Source organism: Falco naumanni, chromosome 9 (genome assembly GCF_017639655.2).
Source record: "Falco naumanni isolate bFalNau1 chromosome 9, bFalNau1.pat, whole genome shotgun sequence".
Lineage (NCBI taxonomy): Eukaryota > Metazoa > Chordata > Aves > Falconiformes > Falconidae > Falco > Falco naumanni.
The window spans coordinates 2,755,690-2,768,277 of record NC_054062.1 but is presented as its reverse complement, the minus strand read 5'-3'; the positions used below and the strand labels follow the sequence as shown (position 1 = coordinate 2,768,277).

Sequence of the window (12,588 nt, the reverse complement as noted above, 5' to 3'; positions counted from 1 at the left end):
TGCAAGAAGAGCAATTCACTCAAAGCATGTCTAGAAAACAGGCGGCTACCAGTTTCACTTCCCTCCTTGTTTTCTGCAATTCTTAGTGACGTGCAGTGAGAAGCAGGAGTGATGAAACACAACGCTTGGCATTTCAGGAAGTTTCTCACTCCAGGTCCTTGAGTGATACTCACTCTGCTTTCTCCTGCATGCCTGGCCTCCTGAAGATGTCCCAGATTAGAGCTCTTTCCCTGTGGATGCTCATGGTAGTGCTGCAGCTGGTGCTTGTCCCATCACAGCTGGCAGGCTGCCTCCTCAATCCCTGTTTGGAGGTATGTGATCTCTAAACGAGCGCAAAATCCTTCTGTTTCTCTGCTGCAACTTTTCCCTCTGCTTGGGAGGTTTGTGCATCAAGTCTGTTGTGTGTTAGTAGTCTTAGGAAAGCCTATCTTTTTTCCCAAGGCTGTTACCAAGGCAATTGAAGTATTTGAAGTAAATGCTGGTCTCAAAAACATCTGAGAACCAGAACTAGCAGCATGAACCATTTCTTCTTGTTAGCTTTCTCTACCTTTGATGGTTACTGCAGTACAGTTAATCTAATAGATTACGTTTCCCTTGGAAGAGATCCAAGCCTTATCTATAATTTCTGCAAAACACAGATTATTGCCTGATTTGTACTGTAGAGTCATTTCACCAGTACTCCAAGTACCTGGCCCCTGCATTTTCCAAACTTTTGCTGACAATTATAACTTTGGTTACAGCTGCCTGTTGTAAGCTGAAAGCTGATCCTGGACATACAATGCATCCCTGTGTTTGTTTTGCTGCCTCTCTCAAAGGTTGCTGCTGGTTCATCCATAGCCTCAAGGAACACTGTCCTGTAGTTTTGCACCTGCTTCAATCAGCAAGAAACGCAGCTCTTCCTGGGGAGTAGGACTGGTTCTATTAGAAGTGGGAAAGATGCTTAGGATATATAAGATTATTTCCTAAAGCTCAGGGCAGCTCATTTAGAAACTCACTACAAGGCTAGTCATTCTGCTCCTGTTTTCCTGACTGTAATTTTCTGGCACTTCTTGAAGAGCAGATGTTGACCGTGATTGGATCTGCCACTGTTACAGGTCATCCCTAACAAAACTTTCAGCTGCATGGGACTGAACGTCTCTGGAGTTCCTGCTGAAATCCCACATACCACCCAGAACTTGGATCTCAGTTTCAACAATCTGAAATCACTGGGGTCAAATTATTTTTCATCAGTCCCTGAACTGCAGCTTCTTGATCTTACAAGGTAATGAGCTCTTTTACGGGGTTACTGGTTAACCTTGCTTCATCAGCTGGGCCACCATGGTTGCTTATTTTGCGGTCTGTTGGTCTTGGCTGTTCATTTTGTTTTACTTGTGTCTTTATCCCTGTGTCTGTCTCTCTGCACATCCCCATGGTCAAGTGATGTGCAGCTTTTAGTCTGGTTACTGAGTGCCCACCTGCTGCACAGAGGTGGGTCTGTCAGCCTGATCGTGTAGGTTGGGATGGGATGTGAGAAGGAAGAGGAAGATGTTTTACTTCTCTCTGAACAAGAAAAATGTCAGATTTTTCACTGTAACAAAAACTTCAAAGTGGAACATCTTGGGTGAGCTGTTCTTCTAATCACAGTTTAAAAAAAATGAAGGTACATTCATTTTCTAAAAGGCTGTTTTAAAATATCAACACATTCTCTTTTCCCTTCTCCTCACATATCTGGGGGAGGAGATGGGGGAGGCTTATTAGCAAATTTGAATTGATGTATAATTTCCATTGACTTAAGACAACAGTTTCTCTGGGTAAATTGTTTCACTGAAAAATGTCACTCAGTTCCATCAGTTACAGCTCCAAAGTGTCTGAGTGGCAGAGCGGGTTTGCTGTAAAGCACTGGCTGCATTATAAAACTAATTTTACTAGAATTAATTGCAGAATGGATTTGGGTCTCGAATTCTGGATCTTCCCTTATGAAACCAATTTTAGGTGGTCACCCTCTTTTTCCTCTCTTCCTTTTCTCCTTTAGAACCAGCATGGCCTGGGGTCTGGTGCCTCTCAGATATCAAAAGCAAAAGAATTGTGAGCTTTGCCACTGCTGCATCATGCTGGTGCCAGTGGAACTACCCAAGTGTGGCTGAGGTGACAGTGTGAAGGTCTGGGGGGTGCAAGGTGGAAGGACGTGCTGTATCTGTTTAGCTCTGCCATCAGTGATGGTCGTTAGGAGGTTACTTTGGCCTTAACAGAAAGCCGCAATTCTTCTTTCCTGCTGCTTGCCTGAATTTTTGACTTTCAGCGTGTCTCAAGGTCTCTTGCTTTGCAATTGAACTTCAGATTTAGAGAGGGAGGAGGAAGTGAGAGAAGGTCTCCTGCTGTGGAAGGGTTCCCTTTGCACGTTCAGGAGTGCTGACTGCTCAGCACAGTAAAGCCAAACTGACCCCCAGCGTGAGGTGGAGCCTAAGAATGTTGCACCAGCGCTTGGTGCTGTAGTGTTAGCAGACATGAAAGGGACAGTTTTACATGCACATTTATTCTCCTTTCCTGCCCAACAGATGCCACCTTCATACAATAGAAGATAACTCCTTTAAGGATCTTCAGAAACTTTCCACCTTAATTTTAACTGCCAATTCCCTCCAGTACTTGGGGACAGCAGCCTTCGACGGCTTAACATCTCTGAAAAAACTGGTACTGGTGGAAACCAACATAGCCTCTCTGACTGACCTACCCATCGGACACTTGCATACCCTGCAGGAGCTGAATTTGGGCCACAACAACATTGCTTCATTGAAGCTTCCCAAATATTTCACCAACCTGACCTCTCTCAGGCACCTGAGCTTTCTTTCTAACAAGATCACATATATCTCCAAAGGAGACCTGGATGCCCTGAAGGAAGTGAACAGGCTCAACCTTACACTGGAGCTTTCCTTGAATAATATAAAACACATACAGCCAGGGTCCTTTGCAAAGATTCACCTTGGTGAGCTGGGACTAAGAGCCTCTTTTGGGAACTTTAGTGTGATGCACACTTCTCTTCAAGGCCTGACTGGTTTACAGGTCAACAGGCTAATCGCTGGAGAATTCAGTGACAGTGAGAAACTGGTAGACTTTCAGAGAGGACTCTTGAGTGGACTGTGTCAGGTACAAATGCAAGAATTTATCTTAGTGTGTGTAAGGGGATTTGAGGATGACACAGACACTCTTTTTAACTGCTTAGGCAACGTCTCCAGTATTCGCTTGGTGAACCTCCAGCTTGAAAAGATGTCAGAGGTTCCTATGTTCTCTCAAGTGAAACAGCTGGAATGCAAGAAATGCAAGTTTCAGGAAGTGCCTGCCACGAAGCTCTCTCTTTTCAAGGAGCTGAGAGTGCTTCGTATTACCAAGAACAAAAACCTCAGTAGCTTCCGACAGAAATTTGAGAGTCTAAGAAACCTGGAGGTGGTAGATTTGAGTGAGAATCACCTCTCCTTCTATAGCTGCTGTTCCCCTCTGTTTCCTGGATGTCCAAATTTGAAATACTTGAACCTAAGTTACAATTCTATCATCAGAATTACCGGAGATTTCACTAATGTGAAGAATTTGTTATATTTGGACCTTCAGCACACAAATCTGTTTGGTCCTGGCTCCTACCCTGTCTTCCTATCCCTTCAGAAACTCATATACCTTGATATTTCCCATACCAGAACTCATGTTAAATCCCAGTGTACCTTTTGTGGCTTGAACTCTTTGCGAGTGCTCAAGATGGCAGGCAACTCCTTTGAGAACAACCAATTGGCCAACAACTTCAAAAACCTAAGTCACCTCCACACCTTGGATATTTCAAGTTGCAAATTAGTTCAGGTGGATAAAAATACATTCGATGCCCTCTCTGAACTAAAAGAGCTAAACATCAGCAACAATAAACTACTGAGCTTTGATCCTGTAGTCTACAAGCCGCTGCAAGCGCTCACAGCCCTGGATCTCAGCAACAACCAGCTGAGCGTTCTGGTGGACTCAGCCCTAGGAATCCTGCCTGATAGTCTGGTCCTGTTAGACATCTCTCAAAACCTGTTTGAATGCTCTTGCACAAACCTAAACTTTCTGAAATGGGTAAAGGAAAAGCAGGACCTACTGCAGAACAGGGAATTGATGATATGCCACACACCTGTATATGTGAAGAACATGAGCCTGTCAAGCTTCGATCTGCACTCCTGCCAACTCAAAGCAAGTACAGTGGCATTCTCAGTGATCGCATTGCTCGCTGCAGCAGTGTTCCTCTTCCTGATTTACAAGTACTACTTCCAGCTATACTACTCATTGGTGCTGCTCAGTGGGTGTAAACACACTGCAGAAAGGGGTGACACCTATGATGCATTTGTTATCCACTCCAGCAAAGACCAGGAATGGGTGATGAAAGAGCTGGTGGAACCCTTAGAAGGAGGAACACCTCCCTTCCAGCTTTGTCTTTACTACAGGGATTTCCTACCAGGGGTACCCATTGTCACCAATATCATCCAAGAAGGTTTTTTGAGTAGCAGAAATGTCATTGCAGTCATCTCTACTGACTTTCTGGAAAGTAAGTGGTGTAGCTTTGAGTTTGACATTGCCCAGTCCTGGCAGCTTGTTGAAGGAAAAGCTGGAATTATCATGATTGTACTAGGAGAAGTGAATAAAACCTTGCTGAGGCAGAGGCTGGGGCTGTCCCGATATCTAAGGAGGAACACCTATCTGGAGTGGACAAACAAGGAAATCAGCAGACACATCTTCTGGAGGCAACTGACAGCAGTCCTGCTAGAAGGCAAGAAGTGGAATCACGAGGAGGCAAAGCTCATGTGAAGAAAAAGAGAGATCACTTCTCTCCTGTCTCCCATCATGGCTTGGCTGGTGGCTGGTGCTCAGAAGTTGGTACTTCCGTGGCTGTTCAGAGTTGGAGGAAGTAGATGAAGGCACTGCAAAAACAGTACAAAAATACCTGCCTTGCTGGTCACCCTTTCTCAAGGGAACTTGTAAGCTAAGGAGTGTCAGCAGCTGCACACGCCTGAGCCCTGTGTTTGCCTGTAGATGTCAGCCAAAGCTGGTCCAGCAATCCACGCAGGTCTGGTGGGTTGGTGAACAGATGGACAGCTCTTACTGTCGTTTACCTGCTTCTGAAACTGTATTTGGATCCTGAGGTCATTTACCCAGTGGAACTTCAGGCTCTGTTGCTTTGAGGGGACCCCAGGATCTCCAGGGGAGAGCAAAGGTACAGGACTCTTGGGTCTAAAAGTGGTGGGAAACAGAAACAAGATTTGGATCCTGAAAGTCTTGGGTCTGCCTCCTTAGGCACCATGGCTCAGGGAGAAAACCCTGCAGAGGGAAATGGAGTTCCCTACAGCCACAGACCACCTGGCAGCCACTCAGTGCAGCTGAGCAGTTATGTCATCAGTGTGTGGGGAGGTTGTTCTTGGTGGGACATTTCCTTAACATGTTTATTTCAGTTTTCTTTAGACCAAGACAAAATATTGAATCCCCCAAATATTGCCACCACCTGGAACTCTTATTTATATCCGGCTATATTATATAGCATTTGAAAGAGTGGTTTGAGGTCTTTGTGTGAGATCCAAAAATCCGTGGGACCAGAAAGAGCCATAGAAATGCTTAACACCTTTTAAATCAAGCTATTTCTTTGCCTCAACTGTTTTGCCTCATGCAGTGTTTCTGGATACACTGTGTGGGACTGCCCTATACGAGCAAGATTCAGTCTGAGCAAAGTGTTTTAATGTTTACAGCCAGCCAGTTCTAGAATAAGCTTTTCTACTCTCTGGACCAGCCTTAGTTCACGGCTGGAAGGTGCTGTAGGAGCCTCCAGCCCATGGTTGAAACGGGCTTTAGACCTGTTCAGGCTGAGAGTCCCTCTTCCTTCCCACTGTCAGGCTGTGGCAGCCTCTGATCCTGGTGGGCATCTCAACACGTGTGGTCAGCCTTTCCCAGGGTCCAGGTGCTACGTGGAACAGGCCAGTCACTGAGTGGGAGAGTTTTGCCTTTTTTCACTGAGAATGTGCCTGACATTTTGCAGGGAGAAGAGATAGAGGAGAAAAGTCTGGGTTAGCTAAACTAAATGTATCCCAGCGCTGCCCTGAATAAAGGGAAGGAAAGTCTAAATGCCATTGAATCATATTACTGAGTGCTCCCATCGATGTGCTGAATATTGAATAGTGCTGGCATATTGCTCTCTATTTATGAAAGGCTTTGGTTAGGATTAATCACTGAATTACTCTAGTTTTAAACTTGCAAATCCGTCTATAATCAATGACGTTCTACAGAGGTAAAACAGAAGCAATTGAATGGTGAATCAGATCTGATATTTATTCAGAGGAAAGGGCCTGATCCATCTCACTTTTCTAAGCACCAGTCAGCACCATCTCCGTGGAAGCCAGTGGTGAGATCAACATCAGACACTATTTGAAAAAGAGAGCGAGCTAGTGCCAGGGCTTGTTCTGGCAAAAGCTGCATCACAGTTCTCTTGCTGTGTGCTGTGCCAGATAACACTACCAACGCCCCCCACCCCCACCCCCAAGCCCTCTCAAAGGCTTTTTGTGCCCTATGTGATGAAACTTTCATAAAACTAAGCTCAATGCTGCTTTCACTTGCCCAGTGAGTTTGCTTTGCACCTGCCAAGTACTGTTGCAGCAATTTCCAGAGCGCGGTGCTCCTTACCTGTGCTGTGACTGAGGGTCCAGAGTGCTGTGCTATGCCAGCAGGGCTGCCTCCTCACCTGGGGAGAGCCTGCTGGGGATGGGGGCGGGGCGGGAGATGGGATGCCCTGAACCAGGGCGCAGCATTGTGCTCCCTGGGTTGAGGCCAAAGGAGAGCACGGAGGCCAAAGCAAATTTTATCCTGGATTTCAATAGCTACAAGTTAAATTGGAAAACAAAAGAGGAAAATTAAATTAGGTAGGAGTTCCTGCTCCTGAATCGAGCAGCACTGAACCTGCATTTCTCCCTCACTCTTTCTCTCTGTGGTTCCCCTACAAACAATTGGGTGTATATGTATTTCTGGCACAAAGCAGAGTCCTATGATTCTTGGTTGTGATTATAATAATCAGTTTCAGAAAGCCTGAAAGTGGTTCTGGGCATTATAGTACGGGTTTAGGACAGTATTGTTTAAAAAGCGAGTGTTTGTTGAATATCAAAGCAACTTTAGGAGAGCTGGGATGATGCTGAAAGGAGGCTCCCACCTGTACAATTTAAAAAGAAACCAGACACTTGTTCTTCTCTTCCTATTCAGAGTCCCTACAGCAAAGATGGATATGTGAGTTGCCCCAGGCCCTCTTACTGCCCAAGAGAAAGCACAAAAGCCATCATAGCTTCTGGAAGTGAGAGTGAGATGGTACAATGAGAAAGAGAGTGGAGGCTGGGGTGTTCAGAAAAAAAGGGGGTTTGGAAGACCTTTGTTCTCTGCAAGCCCCAAAGTCACTCTCAGTCCTGCTTCCCTCCGTGCGTTTAGAGATTTCACTTGGTCTCAGCAGTAGTTGGTGCTCTGAAAGACACAAGCTGATTTCTTCTATTGCTGAGACCTTCAGAGCAGAACCAGGACTTTCTTTTTTTCCCTGAATGGCCCAGGAGGACAGGCTGCCTGGTGGCATGAACACCCCTTGATAGGACCTGGGTGCCAGGCACAGCCACGTGCCATAAATGTTGACCTGCTCAGCTGTGAGCTCTGTGGGGTGAGCGGCCCCCAGCCCTCCCCTTTGCACAGCCCAGGGGGTCAGTAACCTGCCCTGGCAGTGCCCGTCTTCTATATTTTGTTGTTTATGAGTCTAGGAAGGAAAGGGCTGTATCAACAATTACGTTTTCACCATTTACCTGGCAGAGAAAAAGTAGATTTGTTTTTAGAAGACTCAAAACAACTTTCCCCAATACTATAAAAGGGGAAATCATTGTGCTTCAAAAAAACCCACACATTCCTATTTGCCTTTGTTACAGGAAGCAAATTTCCAAAGCAAAACTGAATGTTCTCATCTTCAAACATGCTGGCATGCACTGTTGTTTGAAAATGTTCACTGTGCAGCAGGTAGCTTTGATATTATTTACTCATTTGGGTGAATAAATGAGCAGCCAACCAAACATCTATGCAGGTCCGCATTCATCTCTCATGTAAATAGCTGAACCTGTTCCAGTTATTAAAGCATCTGTTTTACCCAGGTCATAAAAACAGATGGAGATGAAGCTCCAAAGGGCTGTTGCATCCAAGTTATTTCACTTCATTTGTAATGGGGATGTGCCCTGATTTCACTAGGTGCTTAATTTGACCCGTGCAAAATGCCAGTATAGACAAAGCTCCGGTCTTACTTGCATGGCAGAGGGCGGTGTCTCAGAGGCAGGCCATCATGATGTGCTGGCATCATCACCAAGATGCGGTTTGCAGTGAGGGCTCTGAACCGAGCAAGCCCTCATTAGCATGATTGCATTTGTGGTCTCCGCACTGTAGCAGAGACATTATGTAAAAGCTGAAAACTAGAGCCATTCACATTGATGCCTGCCTGGATCCGGCTGGCCGCAGGCGCAGCATCGCACGGCTGTTCCCTTGGCCTCCCCAAGTATCAGCACAGACTTCCAGTGTCAGTTTAAAGATCAAGAAAACAAGGAAAAGCAGCTGATTTCTCTGGACTGACTGATACTTGACAGGACAGGTTGAAACTTTTTCTAGGAGTGTATTTGTCCTTTTGGAAATGCTATTTTGTAGGTGGCTTATGTAATTTAATGAGGTAGCGTAGTGAAGCTGTGGAACAGAAATTGTCATAGCAGGGTTTCTGGTTTAGTATTGCATGGGATTGTAATCTTGGAACAGACATTTTGCATGGAAACTGATTTTTTGCAAAGTTTTGGAGGGGTTGGAAAAAAGGATTTCAAATAAAAGTTAAATTGTTCCACAGCATCATTTAAAAAAACATTGGTTTAGGCTTCTGCTGTTGTTCCTTAGAGTACCTTTTCATTTGAAATGTCTTTCTATTTATATAATCTGAGTAGCCTCCCAAACCAAAACCAAAATGTAAAAATGTTTTCATCTACCCAAATTAAAAAAAAAAAACAACACCTTTTTTTTTTTTGTGGGAAAATTAATGATTTTTCATTTTTGTACCATGAGGAACTTTTAGCAAAACTTTAAAAAGCAGAAGTTTTAACAAAACAGAAATTCTGCTGCCATGATGGCTCTTACCCTGACCCTCTAAAAGGTGAACCTTCACCTGGCTGTATCACACATGTAATCTGGGCAGTAAAAACACTGAAGAATCTCCACAATGAATTTCACTAAGTGCCTTTTGCAAAACATCTTGAGTAGGTTCAGTCAATCCATACGAACTGCTTGAGACTGAGAGCAATTGAACATGGTAGGAGAGAAGCAATTCCTTAACAAGTTGTTCTTTGCCATCGTAGCTGAGGCTGAGAATTGGGACAAATGACAGCAAAGCATGATTTGCTGAAGAGCTCATCTGCCAGTAGTGTGAACCTTCCTCAGCTTCAAGGTCGTGTAGAGGGCAAAGTCAATAATCCACCAACCTGGACCTCCCTGTGTTGCTGCAAGCACAGAGAGAGAAACATTGCATAATTGAGGACAGTTCTGTTAAAAGCCTTTAAAATCAAGAAAAAAGATTAAAAAGAATAGGAAAGAGATTGGTGCAGGATCTCAGGGAAAGTGGCCACAATTTAGCAGCTGGGTGAATCTCAGCTGCTGGCGGTGACTTGGTCCCAGGGCTGCCCGCACTAACAGCCTAAAGCAACTAGAAGGCAGAAGTTTTCTGATGAGTGTATAAGTGCTACCTTTTTGCATAATGGTGACAAGAAAAGGTTTTGAAATCAGTACCTCTGAGAAGTTGCTGTTAGATGGGGTTTCTGCATGCTGGTGCCTATTCAGAGAGCAACTAAGGCAGCAGTGGTGTGTTTTCCATCACTCCTGAGAAGAGGGAGGTAATTCTGCTCTTTCAGCAAGTCCTGCTGTGGAGAGCCCCAATTCAGGACATGTGCACTTCTCACCCTGGTGCTTCCTTGCTGGGACACCCTGGGTCACCCTCTCAAAACATCATCTTGAGGCATCCAGAATGAATGATGCTTTGCACGTTCCTCTCCATGTCTTCCCAGCATGGGCAGTTCCTGGGAGCTAGCTCCACCTGGGCTAACGTTACCTACCTCCATTAGTCCTGTTCCTACCCACGTGGAAGAGAAGGACTGAGCAACCATTTAAATATATTTAAATACAGATGAAACTCTGGCCTTGAAGTGTGTTATATACACCTTCATGTATTCATTAGGAGAGCCTTAAAGCCATTCTACAATGCTCTCTATTACCTCAGTCTGCAAAATCATGATTTTAGCTATTACTGTCACTGGATGCCCTGTGGCATAATGGCACTTCCCTTCACGTTCCCTTGCATTGCTTTCCCCCACAGCCTCCCCTTTTAGCAAATGAAATGTCTGCACCTGAAAGCATGTCTGTATTTACCAGCTGCCCAAATTACATCTTTGGGCCACTCCAGCTTTAGCAATGATATTGATATGTCTTCTGTCCTTGCAGTACCCCCGTGGCCCATGCTCCAGAGCAGGTATTGGACCCGAGTCTGAATAGGAAGGATGGAAATGAGCATCGCATGGGTACCAGCACTGTTCTGCAGGTGACACGGTGGAGCTTGGCAGCCCTTGGGGCTCCAGCTGGGGCAGGTGACTGGCATGAAAGTACTTCAGCATCTCTGCAGGACCACAACCCCAGAGGGCAAAAGCAGCGTAGTCCAAGTTTCCCTTTATGCCTGCCAAGGCTACCCAGTATATAGAGGGAGTGAATCAGTCCATACAAAAAATCTTCCAGGTCACAATTTGTTATTCTTCACTCTGCTTATAGTCATTCTCAATTACAGGACACAAATTACAAGAGGGGAGACAGTCCCAAGGCAACAGACATCTCCTCCCCATATCTAACTCATGTATCTAAGCCCTCCCATCAACAGCATATACCTGTCTGACCCCCCTCTCACACAGGGTGTCTGTGCTGTGAACTGATGTGCAAAACGTGGGCCCCACTTCCCAAAAGGCTTTAGGCACCCCACAGCACCCTGCTGTACCTCTTCTTCAGCAGCACCCTTTGCTGAACCACAGCTGAGGTGGTGCACCAAGAGGAGCATCAAGGTGTAGGAAGTAAAGCCTTGACCACGGCTACAGATCAGATGTGTCGCAGGGAGAGGGCATACGGCCCCCGCGCTCCCCAAATCCTCCCACCAGAGCTGCTCAGAAAACATTCCTTGCTGGTGGTGGGGCAGATCCTCAGCCGAGGGGAAGATCGCCCTGCCCTGGAGCTCCGGCCCCTGTCCCTCCAGCCAGAGGGTTCAAGCCCTGCCGCAGCCCGGTGATAAGAGAGCAAGTGCCCTGCCTGCAGCTCCTTCCTCCCTTATCGCCACATCTTGAGCACTATGCAAATAACAATAGGGTATTGTCAGGCAAAAGAGATTTAATTGCAGCCTACACTCCCAGAGAGGGGAAGATAGGCTTTTCTCCAGATCTCATCTCCAGTCTTTATCTTTTCTTCTCCCCCTCTCTCATCCTTTCCCTCTCCTCAAAGGTTCCCTTTTCTTTCTTTCAGATCCCAGCCAGCAGCAAGCGACCAGCCCCAAATGTATGAAAGAAGGGAGGATTGTCCTTTTTTTCCTCATTTTAAAAAAAGTCTTTAAATCCTTTAGAGTGTTGTGTCCCGCAAGAAGGATTAGCAGTAATTCCCCTGCCATCACTTGCTTGAGACGCTCTGACAATTCATTCTCCTGAGATCCCTTAAACTCACTGCTGAATACATTAGGCAGAGGACACGGAGTGGGCTTGAGGAGACTGTTATGCCCTGTCCCCCCTCCCTACAGCCTGACAGTCCAGTTTAACACATCCACCAAAGGCCCCTGGGTGAGCACTTCTCCGCAGTAACCTGAAACAAACCCAAATTGCCCGATGTGGCAGCGCTGGGATGCTCTGCAGTGGTTCAGCTCCCACGCTGCAGGATTCACAAGGGGATGCCTGGAAGTCGTTCTTTTCTCTCTCACAGGCTCTGTCTCAGTGATGGATCTGCTGGGAGCCTGTGTCCCCACCCCTGATCCTGGGGTGTAATCTCTCTGTTTTCTTTTCTGATCAGTGTAATCCGCTCAGAAGAGCACCCTGCCATCCCTGCCTGGCTTTGGATGCTGCTGAGCCCCCTTAGATGATAGATGCCCTGTCTCGTTTTCTCTGTTGGTAAAATGGGGATTGCGACCCACACACTGTGATTTACTGGAGTGAATCACTAAGAGGTAGCTGGACCACAGATCAGCGCCCATGAAAACTGTACTTTCTGTTCCTTAACTCCATTTCCCCCATCTTGGGATTCTGAAATCCATCTCTACAGCTCTCCCCAGGCCAGCAAATGTGTGTCTGAAGTCAGATCCTTCCAACCCCTTTCCTGTCACTGGTCCTGGCTAGTGGTTACTTAAGTTTTGCTTTTTTTAAGGGAAATAAGTGCACTGACAGTAGCACAGCAAAAAGCAGTATTTGGCCCCCAGGACCCTCTTTGCAATTCTGCCTTAGCAGTAAAATCCTCCCTGCTGAGGTATTTCTTTCTGCCACTCCTTCATTGATGCTGTAAGTA

General features: G+C 46.0%; 1 protein-coding gene and 1 long non-coding RNA gene across 2 annotated transcripts in view; both read left to right on the top strand.

The window, feature by feature from the left end:
• Positions 1–12,588, top strand: part of LOC121093994 — a 34,002-nt gene that overhangs the window by 11,747 nt on the left and 9,667 nt on the right. Inside the window, exon 3 of the long non-coding RNA XR_005829700.1 lies at positions 11,842–11,845. This is a non-coding gene — a long non-coding RNA (uncharacterized LOC121093994). The remainder of the gene's footprint in view (positions 1–11,841; positions 11,846–12,588) is intronic.
• TLR4 (toll like receptor 4) lies at positions 134–8,063 on the top strand. Its single transcript, XM_040607050.1, has 3 exons — positions 134–311; positions 1,095–1,261; positions 2,535–8,063. The coding sequence occupies exons 1-3, from the start codon at positions 189–191 to the stop codon at positions 4,792–4,794; spliced, it is 2,550 nt and encodes an 849-aa protein (XP_040462984.1). The 5' UTR covers positions 134–188; the 3' UTR covers positions 4,795–8,063.